General features: G+C 34.7%; 1 protein-coding gene across 1 annotated transcript in view; it reads left to right on the forward strand.

The window, feature by feature from the left end:
- Positions 1 to 16,273, forward strand: part of CFAP47 (cilia and flagella associated protein 47) — a 302,627-nt gene that overhangs the window by 202,511 nt on the left and 83,843 nt on the right. Inside the window, exons 51-52 of the mRNA XM_065677208.1 lie at positions 1,829 to 1,926; positions 16,012 to 16,187. Coding sequence (XP_065533280.1) covers positions 1,829 to 1,926; positions 16,012 to 16,187 — 274 coding nt within the window. The remainder of the gene's footprint in view (positions 1 to 1,828; positions 1,927 to 16,011; positions 16,188 to 16,273) is intronic.

Consider the following 16,273-nt stretch of genomic DNA (forward strand, 5'->3'; position numbering starts at 1 on the left):
AGTGCCTCTGAGAAGAGCTGTGGTCACAGCATAAAAGAAAAACAGTAGGAGATCCCAAGACTAATGCTGTGGTGAAACAGAACTGGTTATATAGCTTTCTAGTGTATAATTCAAGGAAGTGTGAGTAGGAGGATTAAGGTGATTTTCATCTCATACAATATACTGACAAACAAGAATACTGCAAGCAGTTCTTGCGTATGCATTATTAAAAGGTGCTGAACAACCATTCAACAACTTGCAAAAACATTTCCACATGAAATATATGTTGTGGAGATCAGGGCTAATGATGACTTTGGGCTCAGTCTCTTTTGCCTATCTGACCGGGACTGAAGAGCTGATGTTATTGACATTCATGACTATACTAAATACAGGAATATGCTAGATACATAATGCTAGATCTCTTAAATCTGTTAAAGTCATTGCAAGACCTTTTGTCTGGTTATTGAAGCAAATCTAATAGAAATCAGAAATTAAACTAATATTTAAATGTTTTCCAATACCAGCAATTAGCCACCAGAATAAACTTCTGGTAGATATCTTCAAATCAAGACTCAAAATCTATCTGGAAAATATGCTTTATCAAAACACAGATCATTTGTGTGAAGCTGTGCAACAATTCTGTGTAACTGAACAGAATTTAAGTTCTGTGGTATACCAAAGCTCATATTAGGTAAACTAATTTTGATTTAATTTGCTAGATATGATATAAAATGATAAAAATACTGTCAATTTGGCAGTCAAAAGTACTGTCAGACTTCCTCCAGATCAAAGGTCTGTTTGCCTATGCTTCCCATGGCTACTGGTAGTTAATGCTTCCCTGCTTCTGGCCTTAGTAGTAACATACCTTCAAGTTCCATTTAAGGATTTCATAATCATCGGAATCAGCAGAATTTAAAATCTATCAGTAGAATTTCATGAGCATGCATGTGTGATATAAATAGTCTTCTGTGACTTCATAAATGATCTCCAAAATTCAAAAGGAGTGTCTGATGCATTTCAGCTTTTGTGCATAAGGTTGGAATTTCCCATCTCTTCTTATTGGACTAGGTAATGCAAAATACTAAAAGGAATATTTTTGATTTCTTGGTAGTTTATTGTGTAATTAAGTGTGAGTTTACAAGAGTTTGTTGAACATTTTTTTCTGGACAGATTTTTACTAGTTACTGATAACAGAGTTTAGGATAAGGTTGATAATGAATCTGATCTAATAGGACAATGCTGATGCATCAATGTTTTAATGCATGCGTATACCATTGTTGAGCATTCTTGGTCTCTTTCATGCCAACTTGTTTGTTATCACAATAACTCAGGACACCCTGTATCAAAACCTGATGAAAAATTCATTGATGTACAAATTACTGTTTATTCAAACAGGTATTTGAGGATGGATTCTATGTAACTGAATTGTCTGATCTGTTAAATGAATAACTTGTAGTTTTGAATCTACGGTGGATGAGCTTTTAATAAAGAACCCCACAATTTTAAATGTCTTCAAGCATTGTCTTTGTTAAATTAAAAACAGTTACAAATCAATGATATTTAAAATTCTCAAACAATGTGATAGTATGGGAAACTACTTTGCCAGAGCATGATTTCCATACGGTTTGTGTACATATTGATTTTGTTACTATTTTGAATCCAGACAAGAAAGAATTAGATAATGGAGTTGGTTGACAGCTATTAAATCAGTTCATGATTTACTTTGTCTCAATGTGAACAATGACTGCCATTTCTGCTAAAAGTCCAAATTTCTCACTGATTTGAATGCTGCTAGGATTGGTCATCTCATGAGATCATTTGTAAAGACATTTTATTCTTTTTAACATAGGAGGAAGATCTTTACATTGCGAAGTGTGGTTCTCCTTAAAGATTAACAGCATACCTGCACCACCAGAAAGAAAGATATATGTGCAATGCAGAGTTTTGGTAAGATAACTTTAAACGTTTAATTTCGTTCTGCTGCATTAGAAGAAAAAAGTAATTTTTACTGTTGGTCTGTCTGTAATCATGGAGGATTATTCAATTTTATTAAGTAATCACACACGATCACTTTTTGAATAATAAAATTCAAAACTTATGAAGACATTATTTAAGCTCAGTGGTATGAACTAATATGAATGCTTGGAAAAGTGTCTTTTTTATCCTATTTAAAGAATTGCATTTTTATTCTTCTGACATCTGCTTCTAATTTTGGATCTCAGGTAAGGTTGAATTCTAGAAAAACTTCAAGCAGTTCCTGTACAGTTCACAACAGAATAAGTCTCTTCTGGTACCCTCATTCCTTATGTCTGCCAAGTTATTATTGTCATTTAGATTTCATTAATTATTGGAGTGTATTCAATCATATTTTTGTTACAAGATAAATACATACTTTCACTCCCCCAAATGAATTAAAATATATTAGTCATTTTAGAGGAACAATTACATGATATTATAAAAGATACATGATTTAAATCACGTAAGTATTTAAAGATAAAACAACTTTTTAGTATGTTTGCTTAATTGACATTGGTTTTATTTGCCAAAGATTTGTAATTGTATTTATCTGTGAATTATACTTTGTGAGGTTTTTAGTTTTCTTGTTCTGTAAATGGTTATTTGCTCCATCATCTAGATATCCTGCTTTCTGCATGAATTGTAAGCAGCTAAGATATACTGACTTTAATAATGGATGCTGATAACAGGTTCTGTGAATAGAAGTGGCTGCTATGGTATTTGTCTGCTGGAAGAGTTTTGCAAATAAAAATATATGATACAAGAACTAGGGGACTACCTCTTCCAGTAACAGATGCTGGGAAGGAAGAAGACTATCCTCAGTTAATTTTACATGTAAGCATGGGTTTATGTGGAGGAAAATGTCCAAACCAGTAAGCATTTGTAAAAATATTTAGAATACCATAGTTTGCATATCACTTCTGGTTTGCTCTTCTTTCCTTGAAGTGTAGTATCCTGATTGTGAACTCCTATAGGGCTGAGAAACAGAGAATGATGTGTTCAAAATCTTGGTGTTGGATGAGCATGGTGTAGGGAGGTGTCTAGACTACAAGAATTTGTTTGTGATTTGAGACTGTGGAAAGAATATTCTTGTATAATTTTCTGATCTGAAAATACTGTTAAATAGTAAAAGAAAAACTGTATTTAAAGTATTATTGACCCCTATTTTATAATAAATTCCCAAGGTGCATTTTAACTGCCTTTAATTTTTAATCTAGTTCAGTATGAAAACTTGTAAAAAACCGATAAAATCCAATATAAATTTACAACGTATGTGGCACTGATATTGTTGACCTGAATATGAATAATTCCTTTCTATGAAGGTGAAGGAGGTAAACAACTAGCTCTATGTCTTCTTCAGATCTCCATGGAAAATCTCATAAATTCCACTTTTATTGGTGAATTTTGAGGATGACTGTCAGTGTGACATTGGTAAAAGAATTAATACAAGCCTTGACTGCTGAAGAATGGTTAAATAAAAGCAGAAAGCAAATAATGCTGGTGGTATTGCTATTAGAATGTTGTTCACAGATCTGGTTCTTGGAGGTTAAGAATTGCACTGAAATACTCGAAGGAAATTGAAGAAACCCACTAAAAGCATGGGGAACTGGAAAAGCAGGCCTTGTCTTGTTAATGCCAAGTACCTCTATGAGCTTAGTTTGCCAAAGAAAAAATGAAGAAGGAATGTGATCATTTACTAAAGAACATAGAAAAGATAGTGATGGTCTCTCAGTTTTGCTGACCAACATGAATCAAGAGCTAGTGGTCAAAAGTTTCATTTGAGAATATTTAATGTTGCATTGAATGCCCTAGTAAATAAAACTTTCAATAAAACATTGGAAGATCTTACTGGTGAAAACAATAGACAGAATAGGCAGGACAGAGTTTTGAAATGAGGAAGGTGTATATCAACATCTTGCTTTTCTTAATGATAGACGTGTGGCTGTGGTGACTAACAGCCTACAGACTGTGAGGTTGTCTCCAGAGAGGTGAGGGCTGGTGGGCACCCCAGGAAGAATGGGCAGTATGGGATCATCCTGATATATGTCACCTGGGTGCTATGAGTGCTATAGATGTTAACAAGACTTTGATGAATACACTTGCAGATTCCAGTTTTGTGTTTGAGCTTTGGAAATGCCTTTCCCTAACTCAGCGTTTCAAACTTCATAAATGATTGTCTTTTTGAAATGTAATATATCGTACCATATGAAAAGGGGTGGCAAAATGTGCATGTCAAGGTTGAAACTGAGTTTATAGCTGTAGATATTCTGACCATTATGGTTGGCCTGAGGCAGTGGCCATCAGCTGATGTTGCAAAAGTGTCCTTTGTTGAAGAGAGCAGAGAATTTTGAAGAAACGAGTAAGTCTACCTGGCAGCACAATGCATGGCACATGCATGGATACAGGACAGAGTGGCTCTCTTCAGCTTTTAGTGTGCAAAATCACCTAGGAGGAAATACCACAGTTCTCTCTGTACTACCTTCCCCATCCCCTAGATCTTTTACAACTTCAACAAGTCATTGTGTCACCATCCTTTTTTAATTTGCTCAGGATTTTCTGGGCTAAGTAGTGGTGTATGCTTCTTCATCTCTTTCCTATAATACTGGCTAATACTATCATATCCTATAATTTTCTTATAATTCTGACTAAATTCCAGTTTCATTTGTATTTGATTTGCACTGTAAATTCTGTGTCTTACCATCCATAAAGTGCAAAATTTCTGTCTCGTAAGATATCTGCAGGTATGAAAAAGTGTCTGAAACACATGATTTAGTTTAACTTGTGTTTTAATATAATGTAATGAATTTGCATTTCTGCACTGATGAGGCCCATCGCACTCCTTATCACTTTTAGATGTGTTCTTTATCTCAACCTAAAATTCATAAGTGGAAGTTGAACAGTTAAAGTAGTTAAAACCCAGTTTTGTGCTACTCAGATTTTGTTAAAACCCTTTTGGCTTGTCATGGCTGAAAACATTTAAGCTTGTATTTTTCTAATAAACCAGATTATGATAAGGCTATTTAATAGAAGTAAAAATACTGAATAAGTGTGCGATATTGAAAAAAATAATTTTTTTAAAACTCTAACCTAATTTCACTTACTTCAATCACTGTATATCAGTAAAAGAAGTGTCCTTGTTTGGCTAGAATGCTTGAAAGGAGTTCTCTGGCTGGATGAAAATATAATTTTTCAATAGGCAGAAATTTGCCACCTCTTCAAGGGAAATCTAATTTTGTTTTCCTTCCTCCAATAACAGCCAAAAAAATAGGAAAAATATGAATATGGGAAATTATGATCTTCTTTTGGCCTTTCTCAACTTCATGTATACATAATATATATATAAACACACACGAGTATATATATTAATTTATATTAAAATATACAAAGGCAATGAGCTGTGCTAAGGATACATTTTCTCAATCAAGCAGAATGTCTTCTAAATGCATTTAGAAATAGAGTAGTAGAATAGTAATTCTAATACATAAAATATCATGATTCCTCATAATTTATCTTTTGATATGTTGTATATGCTTACTGGCAGCAGAATCACTATAAATCAAGATAAGTAATTAACTTTTAGACTGGTTCATCCATCTGTAAACAGTAAGTTTGAGTTTCATTTTGTTCTAGGTGTACCTCCATTAAAATGAGAACTTCCATCTAACTCAAAGTTTAAATTCAAATCCAACTATAGTCCTTACTGTATAGTAGGTATTATTGAGTTCTGTGAAATGGATGTGTAAAAAACTCAGAATCTGACCCATGAATTGAAGAAAATTGCTTTTGAATTTTAAAAGGTAATATTTATTTCCTAGGTGGTTTTAGCATAGTAACACAATAATTCCTCTGATTTGTCTGTCTGTAAATTAAAATAGGGTTAAATTTTTTGTTGTTAACATAATGTCCTCCACAGATTGCATATTATGATACAATATTTTAAAGCTCAGTATAGTGTTTCAATAATAAAAATATTTTAATCTCTTTTTATATGTGTGCACTCAATTTTTCTATGAAGAAAAGGATAGTAAAAAGAATAAATTGCCCCAAATTTGGCTCTTAGTAGTGCTAATACTGTTTTCTACTGTTACATTCAGACGTTTTGGGATAGTGATCCACTACCACTTAGCTTTTCTCCCAGATCATTACTACTCAGGGTACCTCCTGTGTTTGGTAAATGCATGATGCCACTATTTTGCAAATGCCAGAATCAAATACTGATTTTAAGATTTGTCATTGTAATTCCATGACAGTATTTCCAAGCAATGGATTGATGACTGTTTCTCCAGTTTTCAGGTGATCATCTTCTCTTTTTTTTTTTTCCTCCAGGTTTGGATTTTTCTTTATATGTTTGGGTTTGTTTGGGTTTTTTTTTTTGTTGGGTGTTTTTTTTTTTTTTTTTGTTGGTTTTTTTTGGTGGAGAACAGGGAAGGTTAGGGGTTTTGTTTGCTTGTTTTGTTTTGTTTTTTCCAACCTATGTAGTTTGGTACATTATTTCAGATTGCATTTAAAATACTTTTAAAATGAATGGGGATATTATGAGAAAACACACTTTTACTTTCTGGTGAGGCAGGTACATCACTTGGAAGTCTAGCAAACAGTTGACAAGTAGTGTTATAGTTTCAGACCTTCATATAATTTATGCATGACACTGAATAGTCTGAACAGTCACAGCATCAATGTTTGTCTTTTAGGCCATAAAAGGGCAACTGTTCTGTTCTCCTTCCTCTAAAATTTTTGCTGGGCTCTCTGAAACTCATTGCACTCTTTGATACTCTTAAAGTACCAGACTCACTGGACACAGTCTATAAAAAGTTAAACAAAGTAGTATGATAGGAAACCTGGACCTCTCCAGGGGTGGTTGAAAATGTCAAGAAAAAAAGCAAGAGTAGGTACACATAGTATGATACTTTCACATCTTTTAAGTTTTTTTGAGCCATTACTTTTTTCTTTAGCTGTGCTCTTTATTTTAATTTGATGCCCCCTAGTTCCTAAATTATAGGAGTCAGTGGAGAGCTAAACCCTATCCATTCTTTCCATGTTACCCGTGACTTTGTAGACTTCTATATATTCATTCTGAATTATCACTCTTTCAGGATGAAGAGTAAAAGATAAAGTTTTTCTTTAAAAAAAAAAAAAAAAAGTCAAAGCAATGATGGCATAATTGAGCAATATCTTAAGATTAGAAATGTTACTGCTTTAAAAAATCCAATGAAACATTAAAACCGAAATATATTTCCATCAATGACATTTAAAAATATTAGGTGAAAAGTTACACGAGTTGCTTAGTCCCATTGACATTTTAAAGTGATTCATAGCACACCAGATCTTTATATCAAAAGTCAATCTATGATAAACTTCCTTGATGCCAGTGCTTGACCATAGGAACCATTTAAATGTAATCTTAGAGGTGGTGTTAGGAAGAACCCATTATCTGTCCCACTCTCAAGAATTAAGCTTGATTCTTGATACTACTCATAACCTGCAATTGCTGTTAGGAAATATTGCAATGAATATTGAACTGTGATTCTCTGATTGTAAAACACTTAAATAAAGGAGAAGATTTTAGGGTTTTATTTTTTTATTCTTGTAGAATAATTAAATAATTTGTCAAGTAAGAATACTTTACTTTGAAGAAAGGAGTGTAACTCTGATGTGAGGTTCCCTCAATTCCCAGTCTTTTCATGCCCCATAAGCAAACATTCATAGAGTTAAAAGTAGTGTTGATCAGCTCAACATGTAGGAATAATTTACATATTTCCCAGCAGGAGAATGTAGAGATATTTCCCAGCAGAAGAATGGCCAAGATGTAAGTGTAGCTTCTAGTGAAAGGGCTGGTAGTGTAAAATAGAGTGTGAGAAAGCTTTAGTTTCTGTAGGTAGATTCCAGTCCTGTTCCTGACTATTCCAACTATTAAAAGGAGATTAAGCAGTGAGATCCTAAGTCATAGAAGGGTTTGGTTTAGCCAATTTTCATTTTGTGGAAAAATGGTTCTTTAATTCTCCTGGATGTATTCTCCATCTTTTGTGTGTTCAGATCACTTTGACTATGTCTTCTGTATGGACGCTGACTACACACCACTATTTCACTCTAATGTGTCTACTTCTTTGTGTTTTGCTACATGCTAATATAGATAAATCATAGCACCTAAGTCTTTGTGACTTTTCCTGTCAAAAAAACCCAAACTTCATTACGTTTATTCTAGCAGAGGTTTCCATTTTGTGGGAACTGCATTATGCCAATAAACATGTATAATGTAGAGAGCTTGTTACAAATATAACCAGTGTTAAAGAAGGTCCAACTTAGAATTTAAATTATGTGTCAGCATCTCCTCTATTATTTATTTAATTATTTAATTGAAAGTAAAAAGCATATATACTTAAGAATATTTTGTAATTATGTAACTTGAAAATTGAAGAGTATCCTGGGTTCAGCAGTAGCAGTCATTTTTCTCCTTCTTAGTAACTGGTGCAGTGCTGTGTTTTTGAATTTCAGTGTGGGAACAGTGCTGATAACACCGATGTTTTTAGTTGTTGCTCAGTAATGTTTACTCTGACCAAGGACTTTGTGAGTCTCATGCTCTGCCAGGGAGGAGGGGATGCCCGGAGGAAGCAGAGACAGGGCACCTGACCCAAACTAACCAAAGGTGTATTCCATACCACAGCGCGTCATGCCCCATATATAAACTGAGGGCAGTTACCCAGAAGGGCTTGGTCACTGCTCAGATTGGCAGGTGGTGAGCGGTTGTATTCTCTTCCCTTGTTATTTCCCTTATCAATATTATTATTGGTGGTAGCAGTAGTGGTTTTGTGTTATACCTTAGCTACTGGACTGTTCTTATCTCAACCTGTGGGAGTTACATTCTTTTGATTCTCCTCCCCATCCCTCAGGGAGCTGGGGAAGGAAGGGTGGGAGTGAGCTAACGGCTGCGTGGTTCTGGGTTGCCAGCTGGGCTTAAACCACGACCAACAGTCACACACTGTTTTCATAGCTGTACATTAGTTTTTCACAAATCCTAAAATAAACTGTAATCTAAATATTGTTATATATGGCTTATGCTTGGATCATGTTTTCAGAAACTGAGAAATCTGAAATTACGAGTAATTTCCTAGGTCCAATTTTTAGAATATGCTTCCATAACAATTGGTAGCATAAAAAGTAACATTCTGTAAAAGAACCATGGCAACATGGTTTATGGAAGAAATACAGATTTGTGAAGGTGGTAATTATTAATCAATTTAAAAAGCCATTGGAAAATAATTCAGACCAGTCCATATTTATATAGCCCACTAAAAAAAAAAAAAAAAAAAAAAAGTTATCAAAAGGAAGGTGAATTATTGGAAATATTAGAATATGAGTGATATTTTTTGATAAACATACAGCAACTGCTAACCTCCTCCTCTCTTCCTTACAGATGCATGAATCAGTTCTGTGATATAGCATCTGGAAGCTAATGTAGATCATAAAATGACAGCTGAGCTGTCACTAACTGCTGTTGAACTCTTGAACAAAAATATAAGGTTAGATTTAAACCAAGTAATTAGAGGGCTGTTTTGTCTATGCTGGATGTGTGGTCATATATATGAAAAATAACTGTCAAGTGAAGAAAGAGAGTAGCTTTTACAATTAAACTACTATGTCATTTGTTCCATAACTACTGTTGCTACTCCTGTGGCTTATGAATCAAAACAAGGTGTTTTTTTGCTCAACCATTAAATACAGCAAGTCCACAGAAAACGTTCTTTTTAAAAAATTTGCTCACTGACAGAATCTGAAGTACAGATTGTATGGCTTAGTGAGTTAATGTCACTGAAAGAAAAACTTAATGTTTGAACTCTGTTCCCTGGATATACCTCTGTAGTGATTGATTATCTTTGTAACTAGTGGAACTTGTGCTAGATTTTTAGCTCAAGACAAAAATTGTTGTATATACTCTGTGTAGAGTTGTGGGGTTTGTTTTGTTGTTTGTTTTTTGGTTTGGTTTTGGTTTTTTTTAATGGCGAGAGGAACCAGAAACAGAACAGAGCATTCTCAAAAAATAATTAGTTATCTTAAGTTCTCAAACTATGTTTGGAGGCTCTTCCAAGTGTTGATCTGTGAATTTTTCTGCATAAGTATAACCTTAAATCTATCCTGGCATTTTTCTGAGTTAGTGGCATTATCACTTCTTTTCCCTTCACTGATTAATATGAATTAGTGAGTAGTGAGAACTCAGTGCTTTCCTTGTGTAATATGAATAATAAGAAGGGATCTTTATTATTCATCCCATTCTCATAAAGTTTGTCCACCTATATAACAGGAAGTTGTATCTTTTACTTAAGACTAATTTGACAGGGGTACTACTGCTCTCAAATGTTTCCCTGTTTGTCCAAAAGAATATTGCTGTGTTGCCAAGATCAGAATGCTGTTTAAAAAAGCTGGAGTGCAATTAAAATACTAATTTATAGTTGTGCGTCTCTAGAACATGTGTTGAAACAGTTACCTGGTCTTCTGGATTTCTATGGATAGTATGTACAGCTTCTGAAACAGCAAATGATAATTAAATGGCATTATTCCAATGAGCAAGAAGTTTATCCACAAAAATTCTTGAACAGTATCTGAATTAGGAACTTCAAATACATAAAATTAGTTGATTATGGATTTGTTTTGAAAGCAGATGCTGTGTTGAAATTTGTAAAGTGCCAGTAACTCAGGAAAAGCTTGCTTTAAGTTATACAATTTTAGTTGACATTTTTACTCTAGGATAAAACCCTACCAATTTTAGATAGTTTGGACAATTGAAAAAGGAATCCAAATCTTTCCTCTTCTATGTGAACTGGAGTAAGGAATGACTATTTAACTGTGACAATATGAACATATCTCTGACACTGGCTTAATCATCATCCTCACTAGAAAGGAGTTACCAGTGTGTACCAGAGGTGTTACTCTCTGAAGTTGTTTCTCAGCATTTTTAAGATTAATTTTCTACTTGAGTTCCATACATGGTATAAAGGTATATCAAAATCATTGCAACTGAAATATTAGAAGATTCAGTAATTATTTGTTTATATATTTCTCTGGAATTTAGAAAGGATACATTGCAAAGAATTTTTGCAGTTCAAAGGAACCACCTGAGAAAACAGGAAACTTCAAAAGCCAAAGAAAAATTTGTTCATGAATATTCATTATCCATTAATTAAGTAACGTTTGGTTATTATGAGTCATTTGTATGTTTGCAGGTATTTTTAGTTCTAAATGCAGAGTAAAAACCCATTTTTTTAATGTTACCAAGTGATAATTATTAACTATCTTCGGCCTTTGACAACATTGTAACAATTTACAATTTAAAAAAACATAGGTGTTGGTTGCTGGATTTTACTTTGGTGTGTACTGTGAATTTTTCAGTGGGAACAGTAGTACAGAAGCTGAACTTAAGCTGATAAATTCAGGTTCATTATCTTAGATTGTTTAGAAAAATGGACAGTGACAGTTACTTTGCCCTCAGGTTGTATGTAGAGGTCAAGAAGCAAGCCAATTTTTTTTTAATGTAAAATGTCTAAAAGGCTGTCATTGACTGCTTTGAGCACACTTACTCTTTAGCAGTTGTCTCTTTCATGGAAAAAAAATCATCTAAGTGTATATTGCTGGTTTGTTGAGTCAAAAGACTTTCTAGTCCATCCATATATTTGAAAAATAGTATTGTCTGTTTTGAGAGGAAGTATCTAATATGTGAGTTCCAAGCAGGATCTGTACAGCAGGAGATAAGCCAGAGGGGAAGGTCTATTTTGAACAGTGAATTATTAGTTTCTGCTTTAATAAAAACAAATTCCTGGAAGGGATTTAGTTTGGTTTCCACATAAGTGAGGAGACAATGGTTTTGTCTATTCTCTGCCAAATCTTTCTTTTTCTCTCACAAGTCCCTGAGAACCGCACTGCATTCTCAAAAGTTGTTAATGTAACTCTGAAACATATGCTGCCCACTCCTACTTCCACGAGAGTTGTTCTTGCTGAGCTGAAACTTGTGTCACTGTTGTCATTTGTAATGGTTCACAGATCTGTGCCACGAATGAGCTGCTTCTGTGCTCTTCAGTGCTAATTTCAAAAGATCACTGTCAGGGTCTTCATGCTTAGCAAGATGTTTATATGCAGACCTAAGAATAGGCAGGGTGTTTCCATTACTGCTCCTGGCGCTTTCCAGCCTTCGCAACTCCTAGTTTTTGGCAGTCTCTAGAAAAATTAATGCAACAGCCTGTTCTGTGTGACCCATACACAGCAGATGGTGACTGTAGGATGAATGTAACAATTGAGAAACACTTCACTGATATTTACACAAGTTTTAAAATCTAAATCTCAGTAGGATACCCTTTATAAAAGATATAGGATGAAATAATGGCTTTTGTCCAGACAAATAGATATGCCAAAAAAAGTATATTTCGGGTGACTGTGATAAAAGTCCTTTCCCTCACAAAAAGATCTGCCAAGTACTCAAAGCTGAGCCCACAGGAATATGGAGAGATCAGTATTTAAAGGGCTTTATATTCTTCATAAATCCATGGTTTTCTAATAAAGACTTCCACATCTTTCTCATACAGCGGGAGAGGCTACTTTCAGGGTGACAGCAGAACTAGTTGGACTGCATAGAGAAACCAGAGAAGTGCAAGTGTGGCCTTGGTTCAGTCTGCTCTGATTTTAGCTCTTTCAGAGGTTCTAGTAACAGATATCAGTCAATAATATATTAATTATGCTAATATTATTAATAAACATTGCTTGTTATATAGTGAACTTGCATTACTTTTTTTAGAGAAAATACTGAAGGAATGTGTGGGACATGTACGGATACCTGTAGTATGACACAGGAAGAAAAATTCATAATGCAACAGTTGTTGTATGTGAGACAGTAATTTGTGGACAAACTTCATTGGCTTAAAAGTTAACTTTTCTTGGAACAACAAAAGGAGGATGTTTTCTTTTTACAGTTTATCTATCTGACCTTTCAAGTCATAGTGAGGCACGGAACTAGATAACTCCTACAGAGACTATTCCTTCAGATGTATATTTATTTTATGATTTAATTTTATTTTACCTTATGTAAGTTTATCTTAAAAGAAAGATCTGCATTGGACAAGAAATGGATCACAGCAAATTCTATAGGAATAAAACAATGACATACTGCACCTGAATGGCTCTTTCTTGGGTACTGGCAGTCTTTACACAAGAAGTTTGAGGAGTGAGATTAATTCTCTTCTTTTTTCAGCTTTTATATTTTTCCTTTGTTAAAATGTTTATAAAAAACACAATGCTGAGATGTGAATCAAAATTAATGAGTATAAATTTGTGTGGAACTTGGCTATGGTGTAAAACCTATGCATTCTTGATGGTAAAATGGTGCCTCCAGAAAAAATAATGCTCTTAATCGTTGCATGGGCATTTTGTTATTTTTCTTAGTACTGTGCTAACAATCCATTAAGGCCTAGAAACCTACAATATACATTGTGTTGATAAATATGTATCTGCTCTTACTGCCATCTGTGAAGTAGCAGATCATTGAAAACTATAGCAATTCGTGGGAAATTTCCTGAGTAATTCCAGGTAAAACTGTAATCCTAGGCATTTATTTTATACTGGCAGGGGGAAAATATTAAGTTAATGTTGGCAATATAAAATCTTTGTGTACAAGTTTACAAAGGTTTCTCTTGATGGTTGCTGCTTTTTTCCTAAATAAGCTGTCCAATATTTCCTTTTTACTGTAAAAGTATTTCTTCAACACAGCACGTAGATGTTTTACTGTAAAATTATTATGAAGCCATTAGCAATTAAACGTTTTAGAAATAGATTTCTAAGCTAATCTAATCTAATTCTAAATCTAAACTAAATCTAATCTAATAGATTTAGAAATTTGTTCACACTGGTAAAAACCATTAATCTGAGCTTTAAAATAGTTTATGGCAAATTTAAATCCCATTTTACTGATACAAATCACTTCAGTGATTTAAATTGTTGGTGTAATCTTGCCATCTATAGAACACTACATGTGTTTTATGTGTGTTCCAGTAGTCATTTTCTGTGAATGAAAATATATAGGAATTTATGAAATCATAGGCAGGATCAAAGCAGGATGACACAGCTGTGTGAGGTTTTTTAAAGTATTTCATACTCACTTTTTAGTATGTTGTCAGTTTTAATAAATATTTTCTTTTTCTCCTTTCATATTGCAATTTGAATTTTCGAAAAGGAGCATATGTCAAAATTTTCCAGTGAGAACCAAATCACCGTATGTTAGAAACACCTTCCATTTTGAAATAAACAGCTTGGTTAGAGCAAAAGAAAGGGACCAGAATAAGAATGGAGATAAATATAGATACAGAGAAATAAATGCATATATCTATTTTTGGATTTTGCAAATTTTATATTGATGAACATATATGAATAGAACATATGTATTTTAAACTGGAGGTACACATCCTGAATTGTGACAGTGGAATTTCTTCATTAAAAAATTCCTGTGTTCCCATTTAAAGTATTTAATTTCATAAAGTGTATTGATATTTAGACATATAGCACACATAGGACAGATTTATGCTGTTTTTAACCTTAGAGTAAAGAAGGGGGTCACTGTAACCCTGCTGAAAAATAACTGTGTTATGAGGGCTGCTCAAGAATGCACTGTAGGAGCTGTTCAGAGTGAGCCACCTATTTCCAGCTCCTGCTCATCTTAAAGGTGTTCCATGCGTAAAGTATGCATATTTATCTAATTAAGTCATCATTTGGCTTCCTTTTATGACAGTAACTGGAATTTAATGTGTGTCCTTAGTAGTAGCCATGTTTTCCAGTGGTCAAGAAAAGATTGTCCTTGTCTGAAGTGTTCTAGACTTTAAAAGCAAAGATATGGAGACCAGTAGTAAGAGAAATGGCATAAAGGCATGAGAGAAGGAATGTTTGTTGTGGTGGTGTTGTTTTAATGTCAAATATTATGATGTAACTTAAAAATGAAGAGGAACAGAACCTGCAGAATTCGGCCTGAATCGTCTGACAGCTTGCAAAGTGGAATTTTTCAGCAGTCTGTGTTTGGCCACTGGGAGATGGCTTGGAAGGGTGTACCTGGCTGGGACCACAGCAGATATCTGTAAGGTGTTTTTTCTCAAGCCTCAACCATATCTTGGCAGGTGAAATAGCTTATTCGAATGTAGACTGGCCAGGAAGACTTGAATGTTTCCTTGTTTATGGAATTCTGTTTCCTTATTTATGGAATTTGTATCCTGGGCTGCACCAAAAGGAGCATGACCAGCAGGTCGAAGGGGGTGATCCTGCCCCTCTACTCTGTTCTCGTGAGACCTCACTTGCAGTATTGTGTGCAGTTCTGGTGTCCTCAACATAAAAAGGACATGGAACTGCTGGAACAACTCCAGAGGAGGGCCACGAGGATGATCAGGGGGCTAGAGCACCTCCCGTACGAAGACAGGCTGAGAAAATTGGGGCTGTTCAGCCTGGAGAAGAGAAGGTTGCGTGGAGACCTCATAGCAGCCTTCCAGTATCTGAAGGGGGCCTAGAAGAATGTTGGGGAGGAACTTTTCTGTAGTGATAGGACAAGGGGTAACAGGTTAAAACTTAAACAGGGGAAGTTTAGATTGGATATAAGGAGGAAGTTCTTTACTGTAAGGGTGGTGAGGCACTGGAGTGGGTTGCCCAGGGAAGTTGTGAATGCTCCATCCCTGGCAGTGTTCAAGGCCAGGTTGGACAAAGCCTTGGGTGACGGTTTAGTGTGAGGTGTCCCTGCTCATGGCAGGGGGGTTGGAACTCGATGATCTTAAGGTCCTTTCCAACCCTAACTGTTCTATGATTCTATGAATTACCTACTTTTCAATTTGAAGGTCGGCTGAAATGTCTCTTGCTGCAGCTTCTCTCTTTTGAGTTAGTTTACACATCAAAGATGCAGCCTTATGTGTGTAATTCACAAGTAATAAGTTTAATTCACAAGTAAGCATCTTACACTTCTTTGAGAAAGATCTTTTCTGTGTTCATAATTTTTTTTTTTTTTTGTAGGATACTGTTGGAATTCATGTTCCCATCACTAATCCCTCAGATAAAATTCTCAATCTGGATGTGGTGCTGGAGAATCAGTTACTTCGTGGACAAAAATCTTTCACTCTTAGTCCCAGAGAAGCATTTTCGTATGAACTGCAGTTTTCCCCAGTTGCTGTTGGCACTTCAGATGAAAGGCAAGTTGTAGAGCTTTCATACTTGTGGTTGTGGCTCTTGTACTAATAAGTGAACTACTTTCATTGAAACCTCCATCACTGGATGT

Source organism: Lathamus discolor, chromosome 4 (genome assembly GCF_037157495.1).
Source record: "Lathamus discolor isolate bLatDis1 chromosome 4, bLatDis1.hap1, whole genome shotgun sequence".
In the NCBI taxonomy this organism is placed as follows: domain Eukaryota; kingdom Metazoa; phylum Chordata; class Aves; order Psittaciformes; family Psittacidae; genus Lathamus; species Lathamus discolor.